The 12,555-nt window shown below is 39.1% G+C and overlaps 1 protein-coding gene across 1 annotated transcript; it reads left to right on the forward strand.

The window, feature by feature from the left end:
• The first annotated feature begins 11,215 nt into the window (after window positions 1-11,215).
• Window positions 11,216-11,746, forward strand: LOC149074043 (uncharacterized). Its single transcript, XM_089247289.1, has one exon. It carries the CDS (start codon window positions 11,216-11,218, stop codon window positions 11,744-11,746), a length of 531 nt encoding a protein of 176 aa, XP_089103415.1.
• The last annotated feature ends 809 nt before the right edge of the window (window positions 11,747-12,555 follow it).

A 12,555-nucleotide genomic window follows, 5' to 3' on the forward strand; every position in this document is an offset into this window, starting at 1 on the left:
CAGATCTTCTAGATCTCTCTGTAAGATGGTGTCATTTGGTGGCAAATAAACAGAACAGATGGTAATTCTTAGGCCTGTAGAGATTTCCACCGCGATGGCTTGCAGGTTCGTGCGCAGCGTTAGAACGCGCGACGACACGTGATGTGGAACCATCAGAGCAACACCGCGGCAGGCTCTACTCCCGTCATCGTAATCAATACGGAACAGGGAATGTCGCCTGATGTTCCATGTCTCCGAGGGCTTCGTAAAAGTTTCCTGGAGTGCCACGCAAACAGGATGATATCGATTGATCAAATCCTTGAGATCTTCGTAATTAGATCTAAGACCACGAATGTTCCATTGAATTATGTTGGCCGTAAATTTCAAATAGATGTAGACGGTTCAAGGTCTTTGAACTTATTTCGGTCCAATTTCCGGCGAGTAGTACCGGATTCTGTAGGATTATCGAGATCCATGTCACCAATTGATTTGTCATCAAGAAGTGACATGTTTTGTAATGTAGGCTGATTCCTTTGCTCTCTGAATGGCTTTTCTTGAATATCCGGTCTTGAATAGTTTTATTTTAGATTTATTTCCACTATTGATTTTTGGCTTAGTAGCTGTAGTTACTTTGAATGTGTTCGCTGTTGCTTTTCCCGCTTCTTCGGAGGTGGTGGACTCCTTCCGTATTCCAGCAGAGCAACAGCAGCCACAACTATTACATGGTTGGTTAGATGATGTTTGAGTTGATGTATCAGCTATGGGTTCGGTCTGAGTTGTTACAGATGCTTTCGTGACATTGTTAATCTTATTAGCTGTTGATGGATTTGTTACCATATTAGAGTATGATGTACTAGCTATTGGAGTTTGGTTAGGGATTACACGACGGCGTGCTTCAATATATGAGATGTTATTAAGGACCTTGATCTTCTGGATCTCTTTTCTTCATTCCATATCGGACATTTCCTGTCAAATGCGGGGTGGTCGCCACCGCAATTGACGCACTTGAATGGTGAATTAGTGCAGCTGTCCGAAATGTGGTCCCTCTCGCCGCACTTTGCGCAGGTGGGTTGACCACGGCACGCCATTCGTGAGTGACCGAATTTTTGGCAGTTGAAACATCTTACAGGGTTAGGTATGTATGGCCGGATTTTGAGGTTATAATAACCTATTTTGATATCTTTCGGCAATGTTGGGGATGAAAATGTCAGGATTATATTACGTGATGGAGCTAGATTGCCATCTTTGCAGCTCATAATATGTTTGGCAGATGTTACGCCTTGAGACTCCAGCTCCTGGGTTAGTTCATCTTCATCCATGTTAATTAAGTTAGGGTCTGAGATGACGCCACGTGAATAATTCAGCGTGGGGTGGATTTTGATTGTTATGGGAATGTCCCCGAGAGATGTGAGCTTTTGAATGAGTTCGGCTTGTTTGGGAGTGTTGGTTTCGACGAGAAGGTCTCCTGAACGGAGAGCCTTCACTGATTTCAGAGTTCCAACTGCGCCATAGAGAGCTTTATCAATCAAGAATGGTGATACTTTTGATAGCTGTTTATTGGTATCAGAGCTATGCAAGAAGAAGAATGAGACAGATGACAGATTCGAAGAAGCGGTTTCTGTGACAATTGTTTCACTAAGTGCAGTTCTTTGACGTTTTGGTGCATTTTTTGTTTTTCCCATATTTGAATGGGTATTGTTCCACTCTCGCCCACCATGGAGCCCTACGAGGGGACGCGCCCACGTAACCGGTGAAGGTTAGTAGCAACGTCAGGTTAGGTGAGAGCTATACACCACCAAAGCAGGCGAGCAGACGCGTTCAAGATCCAAGATCGTCGTGAAGCAGCACCAACAAACCTCAACGACGTCCGGCAGGCCCCTCTACCTGCCCAGTAGTGTAGCCCCTTGAGCCACCGAGGCGACCACAGCCGATTGACCTGGACGGGGCTAATCCAAGCCTCCCGTTTCGGCTGAATCCGAGGCCAAAGCTAGCGCATCAGGCTAACCAGGATCCCCATCTCCAGCCTTACGGGTCTCCACGCACGGCAAACACGCAGGTAGACAGCGTCCCGGATGGAGCATACGCTAGAAGCAATGCCCCATCCGGGAGGACCCCTCCCCGCCGGAGCGGGGCCCACAATGAGGGGTTGGACACAGAAGACCAACATGTACAGGACGAAACGAGACGCAAGACATGTACTGCAAGATGTGTAAAAATAAACATGTAATTTGGGCTATTGAAGGTGAAGTATATGAGCACAAAAAGCGATGACAATGACGTGTGATAGATTTGGCGTTACCCAGACCACGAGGAGGCCTATCACATTCACCCCTGTAGTGGAATGTAATTCTGTTCTTGAAGGATTCGATTTCAATACCTTTTATTAGATCGGACACTGTTTCATAATTCCCAGCTGGAATATGTCGTCCTTGAAGTTCGCCATCACCCAAGTCAAATCCTATAAGATTGGAACCTTCCGTCACGTTGTACCAGCAATGAGGGTAAATTATTTCAGATAACCCACATTCCCAATCTCCAGACAAATGAATCGGTTTTGGCAATTGGGTAATGTAGTGAGATATCGTGTTACCTGGGTAGTACGCAGCTGAACTATCGCTGGGTAGTGTTAGGAAGAAAGACATTTTTCTAATAAGTAATAATTTAGTGGTTACTATCTTTTTATATCCTTTTCAACTCTCGGACCCATGCGTTGAATTTATTTGGGTAACCTTTGAATTTCACAAAGTATTCGATTTTGCCTTTAAGATTCCGCTTTTTCAAGATTTTCTCAACCTGGTAATATTCACTAGGTTTCACTTTTTGCAGCTCGTGCTCGTAGAAAGTTCCTTTTATGGGTTCTCCATCAGCATCACCTATCTTTTAAACAGGGGGATCTCTGCCTATTCGCTGTCTTACGGTAAATATTTCGCGAGTCCAGTTATGTTCATAACCCTTTTCAAAAATCATCTTTGATCGACTTATGCGAATAGTGTCACCGACTGCAAACTTCAATTTTATATTTTTCTCTCCTAGGATGTCTTTGTATAATTCTTGCCATACCTGAGACTGATTTTCCTCTGTCATCATGATAGGTTTCATTTTAATACTGCGATGCCACGTGTTATTATAACTCTTGATCAACTGATCCAAAACATCGATGTATCTGAGTATTTTTGAACGTGAAATACTTGAACATTTTCTGTTTCAACGTTCTGTTGAACCTTTCTACCACTGAAGCTTTCTTCTCGCTTTCGCTCGTGAGAAAATTCACGTTTTTGGATTTAAGATATCTTTGTACTACCCTGTTTTGAAATTCCGTTCCTTTGTCAGTTTGCAAGTTCTGACAAATTCTGTCTTTGAATATTTTTTTAAATGCTTTAGTTACCTCTTCTCCAGTTTTATCTTTCAAAGGGATAGCCCAAGCGTATTTAGATAGAATGTCAATGCAAGTAAGAATATACTTATAGCCACTATTTTGTTTACTCAATGATTGCATATCAGCTAAATCTGTTTGAAACTGCTCGTTCATGCCACCTACGATAACATGATTCCTGCGAAAATTCTTTCGCGCTGGCTTATGTAATGTATAAGCCTCATTACCGTCTAACCATTTTTTTACTTGTTTCAGAGAAAAATTATAACCTCTTTCTTTCAAGTTCCGATGCAGAGCATTTATTCCTCCAAAACTTCCTGGTTCTGTTGGATCTGTATATTTTTCCATTTCACAGTTTCTACCCAAAGTTTTTCAAACTCTTCAACTTTACGTTTGAATCTAATGGCGTCTTCAACCCAGAATCCGCGCCTGCAATAATTACCAACTTCAACAACGGTTACTGGACCGAATGAAACAGACTTAACGCCATCCATAAGTATAATGAAACTTCTGTTGAGTTACAGTCAAATAAATAGTAAAACACTCAAAAATTTAATTCAATGAATTTAATTCACGTACTTGTAACAAATACAAATTAATCAACCAGGCGACGTTTAGCATCGTTAACGAACTCAGTAAACTTAATGGAATTTAAAAACTCACAGCTCACTTCATAGTGCTGCCTAGACAGATACACATCAATAAATTCATATAAATCAAAACATTGCACGGCGTTCAAAAATGTCTCAAAAGAATTGTGGTCGTTTGTTTTCTCAATATAGTTTAACGATTTTAAGTCACCTTTTTTAACAATGCACTCACGGAATGCAGCATGGAGGTCGTCTCGCATGACTTTTTTTTCATCCGCTGTTGAACCCCATGTAGTCGCCGTTAGACGAAACCAAATCCAATAGATCCAGACGAAAACACTCTATGCTCAGATGTTATCTTTAAGTTCAACCAACTTATACCATTGGTCTTGGCTCAATTTAATGTAATTTTTGCTCGGCGCACCATTGTGTAATCGCTCTTTCACGATAGTGACATTCTTTTCTGTAGGGCCGATCTTTGCGCAAACGTCCTTATGCACAATCACTTTAGATGAAGCTGTAGCATAGTCCAGTTCATAGTTGATCTTGTATGATGACGCCATAACACAGTTGAAAATAGTTTGGTCCACGGCAATACCGACTTTGGTAGGATACCATCTGTTGTTTAACCAGTTGAACTGCCTTACGTGGACCAGGATATATCCATTGAAGACGGAAACTCTCGCCAAGACAGAGTCACCCAGCTGGTAGGAATGATCAGGTAGAGCCATTTGTCTTAGCAGATCTTCTGACATTTTGTCCTGTAAGAAAGAATCGTGTTAGGGGCATCGCAAATCAGGGCATATTATATAAAAATTAGGCTTTGTTTTCAGCATTGGAAATAAAATAGAGTTAAATCATTTGCGAAGAAAAATATGAATAGAAAATAAACTTACCTCAGATCTCAATCTCTTTGCGGGTGGACTCGAATCGGCCATGTCATACGTCTTTAACCAACGGCGTTCAGACTGGAAAGCGACGAAAAGCGAAGACCACGAGCAAGACTTTAATGAAACGGGATTGCACTTAGTAGATCCAAGGACCATACAACTTCGCGATTGGACGAATGTTGTCACTTGGTCACATGGAGCCAATAGAATCAACTTTTGACGTGTTGCGAACGCGCAAATACTAACCTTGCACAATCTAATAATACCCACGAGTCAAGAAAAGTCACATCCATCGAACTAGTCAAGACAAGTCATACCCCGAGAACCAATAGGATTTAGCGAGAACACAACCAGTGACGTGGTAACAGGTAAATATTTTTCAACGACCGCGGGAATCACGTTCCGACATGTTTGACGGCAGCGTAACCTAGGTCACGTGATTGTTCAGACATGTTACTGCATGTTTATGAACACCAATGATGACATCATTGCAATGTAGCACCATCTACGTCACGTGATCGTAAGTTGAATAATTAAAAAATATTTTGTAAAAAAAAATTGGAGAAAACTACTGCTAGCCATTTTTTTTATATTGATAGTTAACTCAAGTTTCCATAACGACGTCATAGCCGAGAGGTAGGATCTCCGCTCCGAGATCCCGGGTTCGAAACCAGCCAGGTGATATTTACGAAACTTTTTTCCCGGTAGTGCTGCCACCTGGTGGGAAAACAAACATGAAAAATAGTCATGTGACAATGGCAGCCATCTTGAATGACTACAGCGCCATCTACCAAAAATACCACCTCGTCGAACAGTACGATTTCCGGGGGGGGGACACTATCCCAGTGGCCACGCCCCCCTCCAAAACTACCTCCGTCCAACAACACGGCCACGCCGTCCATAGGCGCTATCCTAGTTGTGGCCAAGGACGATGATGTCATGCCCCCCCCCCTCCAAAACTACCTCCGTCCAACAACACGATTTTGGGACACGCCCACTTGTGGTCAAGGCCGTCCATAGGCGCTATCCTACTGGTCATACTACACGCCGAATTATCACTTTCAATGAGTTCTGGAGAGAATTACTTCTTAAATTAATTTCCATTTTCATTAAAGTATTATTTTTAAATCACTCATCTATACCAAATTAACCAGGATAAAAGGTGTCGGAAGAGTATTATTATGCACTCGTGAGAGCTCGGCCCTATTTTTATACATGGGACATCGAATTTTTCACATTAAGCTCAGAATCGTTTTACAAATACGGTGGGTGCTTCAGCATCCACTACAAATCCCTGCTCTAAGCCTCTGACACCACTGTTGGGATTCCTGAACTAATCAGGGGGCTCCAGAACTTTCAGTAATTATGTTATTACGTCTTTCATAAATTCTGAATTTTCATCGATTCTGAAACTGAACTCTCATTAATTTTTTGGTTTTGTTGACATCATTTTTGATTCCTTAATTTTTGCTATAATTTCTCCTCAATTTTGAATTTATAATAAATTCCAATAGTCCTGCGAACTTGAATTTGAAAACTGCGCATTTTTCATAAAAAACCGCGAACCTCCAAGTTCACGTAACTTTGGGTAGCGTAAGAGGCCTTTCACACGGAGCGGATGCGGGTCCGGAAGAAGTTTTAACAATTGGAATATACTGAGATTTTCAGACGAGCCGAAATATCTTCGCACCAAGGAAATGTTCATACGGGTCCGGACGTCGTCCGCATGTGTCAAGTGCAGGCTCCGCATCCGCACATACACGTTTTGACAATTGGGTTATTCGGGGATATTCAAACGATGCGGATGCGGAGCGAATTCGTCCTCATCTTTGGGTACTTTTTTAACGGAATTTTGCAAGGAATTTTTTTAATTATTTTGCCATAAATACACTTAAAAACACCATATGAGGGTCCCAGTGCATCAAATATGATGTACCTACATACGTCTATCCCTCCGTTTCTTTCTGAGATGGAGATACAGCAACTTTAACTACCTTTTGTCCATACTTTACAATTTTATACAATAAAACTTGCCAACAACGGCCACTGACAGGACCAAAATTATAAGTCGTTCTGTTCATTACGAATATTTAATAACTTCTAAATTTAATTAAAAAATTTTAAATGTTTAATCTTAATCTCAAATTTTTAAACTTTAAAAAAATACTTTTACTAAACAACGTTATCCACGTACGGTTTTCACTCAGGGCCGGATTAAGGCGTTTGAAGACCCTAGCACTTGAATACTTTTGGTGGTTCCCCGATAACTACAAGTATATTTTACTCGATATTCAGTCTATAAACTGAAAAAAAATGAAATTTTATATTTAAAAAATGACTAATCTAAGGATGGGATTTCACTATAAAAGGTTTATTTTATAAAACTTCAAAAAAAGCAACCAATAAATTTATCGATTGCATTCGAGCGAATGCAACTGATTAGCTTCTTGTTCGCGTTTTTAAAAGAATTATTATAAAATTTTTATAGTGTAATCTGGGCGTAAGGCCGGGATCACACTATAAAGTTTTATAACAGTTTAAAAACTCAACCAATAGGCGCATCGGTCGCATTCAAGCAAATGCAACTGGTGATCTTATGGGTTGAATTTTTCACGTTTTATCAAAGAACTTTTATAGTGTAATCCCGGCCGAAGGCTGGTATTACCCTATAAAACTTTGATTATAAATTCTTTCATAAAACTTGAAAAATGTAACCAATTAACACATCTGTTACATTCGAGCGAACTTACTGATCCGCCTATTGGTTGCATTTTTCAAGTTTTATAAACGAACTTTTAGTGTAATCCCGGCCTAATACAGAATTGTGATGTGAATATTTCTAAGCACAGACATTATGAAAGTCTCCACCCCCCCCCCCCCTTTTTTTTTCTACTTGCAAATTCTTTGATATCTCTTGAATTTTTTTTTTTGGAACATCGAATGTTTTTGGATTGGATTTTTCGAACATTTGACGTATTTTTGGAATTTCTTTCATATTTTTCCGAAAAGACAATATTTTCAAAACATTTTGAAAAAAAAAATCTAAGATATTTTCTCCCATCGACTACTTGTAAGGATCGGAATGAAGGTATCGTTATACTCATATTCTATGGGGCTCTAGACTAAACCACCAAAGAATGTCTCTAGGCTGCCTATGGGCACTGAATTAGGGGTGAAGGAGAAAAATAATTACAAACATTGAAATTCGTGCATAAAAACAATTTTTTCGCAAACTAAAGATGCCGGCGTTTCGCCCGCATCTTCAGTGCTCGTGTGAAAGGGGCCTGACTCTATTACTGTATAGATATACACACGCTCCTCTGCCGAACTTTATTTTCTTTCAGCCTAAGCACGGAAGAGTTAACATTTCCCCCACCACAAACCAATGAAACATTATCACACACTTTACACTTTTTCTACGGAACCGGTTTAGGGGATAAAGAAAGCGTTTCACTTTCTGTGATGGTTTTTCTTTCCCTCACAAAAGTGTTTCGCTTTCTATGATGGCTTACCTTTCCCTCACAAAATTCCATTACTCAGGGCTCCCACTCAAAAAATGAGAAAAAGTAGGAAAACGCAGGACTAAAAAGTAGGATGGGGGAGGGTAACCCCCTTATAGTTTGTTTCAGGTTAACTTTGCAGTGAAGAGAAAGGTAGAGAGTCTATTCCTTCGCCGCTAAATATAGTTCCCATACATCGGAGGTTTATGATGATCATTTATATAGAATATTTCAAATTTTTTTATGATTTTGAAAAAGATACTGAAAAAATACCGTTTTGAACCAACGTATATTCGTTTAAAATTTTTTAATTAGAAAAAATATTGGTTACCATTATCAAAAATCCATGACGAGCTCAAGAACATTTTGGCGCGATTTCCAAGAAATTTTCCCCGCCAATATTACTAGCGTGCTTTTTTTTGGTTGCACAGTTATATATATATATATATATAAATATCGTCATTTTGTTGAATTTTCCGATACAGTTTTTCATTCAGTTTTGCATGTAGTTATAGGCCTACACACCCAGACGAATATTCAATTAGTTTTTTTTTCTCCCGAAAATAACCTCCAACGAATTCAGATATTCACTCACAGATTACAGGAAGTGTCCCTCTTTCACGACAGCGCCGATACTGTTGTGAAAGGCTCTCTTTATGGGTGAAGGTTACGGTTCCAGGCACCTCCCCCTTTTTTATATCTATTTCTTGCCGTGTTCGTAGGATAGGAATGGTTTCTGAATTCCAATAGCGGAGGGTGTTGACATAAGTAATGTCTCTTTTTCACCCACACGCCTTCTTCCCCACAGCAGAGGCTGTTCCCCCAGATGCCCCTTCAGTGTCTCTCCAGATAAATATAAATACGCGAGAAAGAGAGACCCACAATGGTTTAGGCTTGCAGTGTATTTTTTCCTTCTGTGACAGTTGTATCATCATTTTGACATTTAGGTCCGAAAACACAAAAATTATCTACGAAAACGGAATAGAAGAACTAGGACCCCATAATATAGACCAATACTTGAAACGTATTCAAGATAGAATATACAACTCAGCTGTATATAGTAAGAGAAAGTCTGAAAGAAAGACTTGGGATGCGTATTGGTGGAATCCAATTCTGAATACAAGAAGAAAATATATAAGAGCTCTAAGAAGGAGATTTCAGACAGAACAAAGAGTGGAGGAGAGAGGACGACTGAAAATGAAATACAGGAGAGAAAAAAAAATTGTATAAGAGAATGATAGTTGAAACTAAAAGAAAATCATTAAGAGAATTCTTGGAAAAAAATCACAGTCAAGGATGCATTTGGCATCCCATATAGGATAGCAAAAGAGAAACTTAGTCGATCCACTGTGGCAGTTGGAATTTTTGATGAAAGCAACAACTTGACTGAGAGTTATAACGAAACTATTCAAGTGCTTAATAGATATTATTTCAAAGAAGTAAACTATAGACAAGAAGATATGGAGCCGTTACAATTAACGGAAGGAGAGCACCAGCATATCATAACAAAAACGGAACTGAGAGGTATAATGAACGAGATTAAACCAAAGAAAGCACCAGGTACAGATGGACTGACTATAGAAATATTAAGTGAACTTTATAATTGTGACGAAAACTGGTTTCGAGGAATCTTAAACATTTGCGTGGAAGCAAATAAATTTCCAGAAGTGTGGACAAAGTCATAACACAAAGATTGGTCTGCTACTTAGAGTCTAACAACAAAATTAGTAATCGGCAATATGGCTTCCGCAGAGGAGCTATTCACGCTCTTCATAATATATTGGCAACCATAAAACAAAACATGGAACAGCATATGTATACCTGTCTTATAAGTGTTGACGTCAAGAATGCGTTTGGATCAGTGAGCCTAGAGGGAGTCAAACAACTTCTAATAAAAAACGAAATACCAGGCCCACTGCTGAACCAAATATTGGATTGTTTGAGTGACAGAACTATAATAGAAAGTGACACAGAGGTAAGAAAACATTATAACGTGGAAGTCCCCCAGGGATCGTCCATGGGACCTATTATATGGTTACTCATAATAAATGAGCTATTGGAAATTCCTCTACACCAGCGCGAAAATATCCAAGCGTTTGCAGATGATATTGTCATCACACTGCAGTCAACCAACTATACTAATTTTGAGTATTACTCTTCCAACATTCTGGAACAAGTTAACTCTTGGACGGAGAAATATGGTTTAACGCTGAGTTACCACAAATGACAATATATGATCCTTAAACATGGCAAGGAAGTAGATCGATATCCACCGATCAGAATTAATGGACACTCAATTCCACACTCGAAAAATATTAAATATTTAGGAATTGGGCTTGATTATAATGCATGCTTTACTGGCCATCTAAATGAGGTCAAGGAAAAAATCTTCAATTTCATGCAAAAACTTCGCAGAATAACGAATAGATTTTATATGGATCAGAAATATGGTATAATAACCAACTACAATATATTAAAGACAAACTAGAACAGATTCAACGAGTGGCCCTTAAAATCGTGACGAAATGTTACAAGTCGGTATCTAATCACGCAATTCAAGTATTATCGGGGTGTATTCCGCTGTACTTGACAGCAGACATCCAGAAGAAAATATTCGATCTGAAAGTACTGAGAAGAAATATTACCATTGGTCAGTTACAGATTGAAGCAGATAATGTATACAGAGAGGTAGAGGATTTCTCTAACCCTTGGGAGAGAAAAGCACTATCCTGGGATAAGAAAGAAACTGATGGAAAAAAGTGGTCCATATATATCGATGGATCAAAGACGGATGCTGGCATAGGATCAGCATATGTAATCTTTAATGGAAATTACTTGATACACAGTGAAGAACTGAAATTGAGTGACAACGCCACAGTTTATATGGCAGAGCTGACTGCAATAAGGTATGCCATCAACAAAGCGAAAACAATGGACATTTCGGAACTGGACTTGTATAGTGATTGCATGTCGGCTCTTCAGGCACTAGATTCATCCAAAAATAAGGACCAGATGGTAAAAGAAATTAGAGAATCCACAAATGAGATTCAACTGAAGCTACATTGGGTTAAGGCCCACGTAGGCAATCCAAGAAACGAACAGGTGGACAAAATGGCAAAGAGAGCTACTGCAAAAACTGAAGTAGACATTTCAGTGCACTACTCATTGCTTCAAATTGAAACAGCGAAGCATCAGACTTTGGCAAAGGATTTGGGACAGCTCGACAAAAGAAGAGTAACATATGCCTTGTTCCCGAAAGTCACGACTAGAAGGATTAAAGGGAATTTCTATTTGAACCAGATTTTCACTGAACATGGCTACCATCATAAAGACAGTTCTTGCATATTTTGTGGTGAACGCGAAGCAAGAAGACGACATTATATATATGAGTGTTGCTATTGGAGAGAGAAGTAAGGCAATTCCTCGAGAGAAAATGCACTTAGACATATTATCCCTATTGAGAAATAAAGAAGCATTCGAATTCTGCATAAAAGTAATGAAAAGCTCTCTGGAGAAATTGTTAGAATATTAATAAATTTAACTGTTTATAGAACGCTCGGTAAAAAACATTAGAGTTAAATGAGGACCTTAAGAATTGTATTATGTGAATTTTAGTGCATGTTATGTAAATTGGTGGTATGTAATTGGTGGTGGGTATATTTTGGTATAAGGAAAAGAGAAGAGAGGGGGATTTTTGGTTTCTTGTTTACTTTGATTTGTGAGAATACACGAACTGGAGTGTTTGTATTACAATTGATGTCCCTGCAGAATTATTGTCAGAAGAAAATATATACATGTGCGTGTGTGTATGTATATGTATTTATATATACAATCGATTTGTTATCTATAAGAAGTAATTACTGCTAGAGAAGAGGGGGGAGAGGGTCTCTCTCTCTCTTTTTTTTCTTTAAGTTACAGTAGTTAGCCTGCAACGTGCGGCTAGTTCTTGAACTGTTTTCTTTTTTCTCTTTAGTGGTAACCCAAAAGTTTTGGGCGATATTGCTGTGTTATTAATACGATATTTTTATAAAGTGTGTTATTGTTGGGATGTACTACCGTAACATATCCCTTTTGTTCCAAAAAAATTGAGCGATTGGTCTGTAAATTTCTCGAGTGTGAGAAATAGAAGGATTCCTATCCTTGTTTTACGAATTCTGAATTGTAAATGGACTTTCGTTTTAACGTGACAGTTTTTGTTACGAAATGGGTAATATTTGGTACAG

Source organism: Pholcus phalangioides, unplaced genomic scaffold (assembly GCF_987345545.1).
Source record: "Pholcus phalangioides strain wild (caught in Gottingen) unplaced genomic scaffold, Ppha-v1.0 ptg000017l_1, whole genome shotgun sequence".
NCBI lineage: Eukaryota > Metazoa > Arthropoda > Arachnida > Araneae > Pholcidae > Pholcus > Pholcus phalangioides.

Bases quoted from the DNA above. Each gene is read 5' to 3' on its own strand.
- LOC149074043 (XM_089247289.1), top strand. From the start codon at position 11,216: ATGGCAGAGCTGACTGCAATAAGGTATGCCATCAACAAAGCGAAAACA.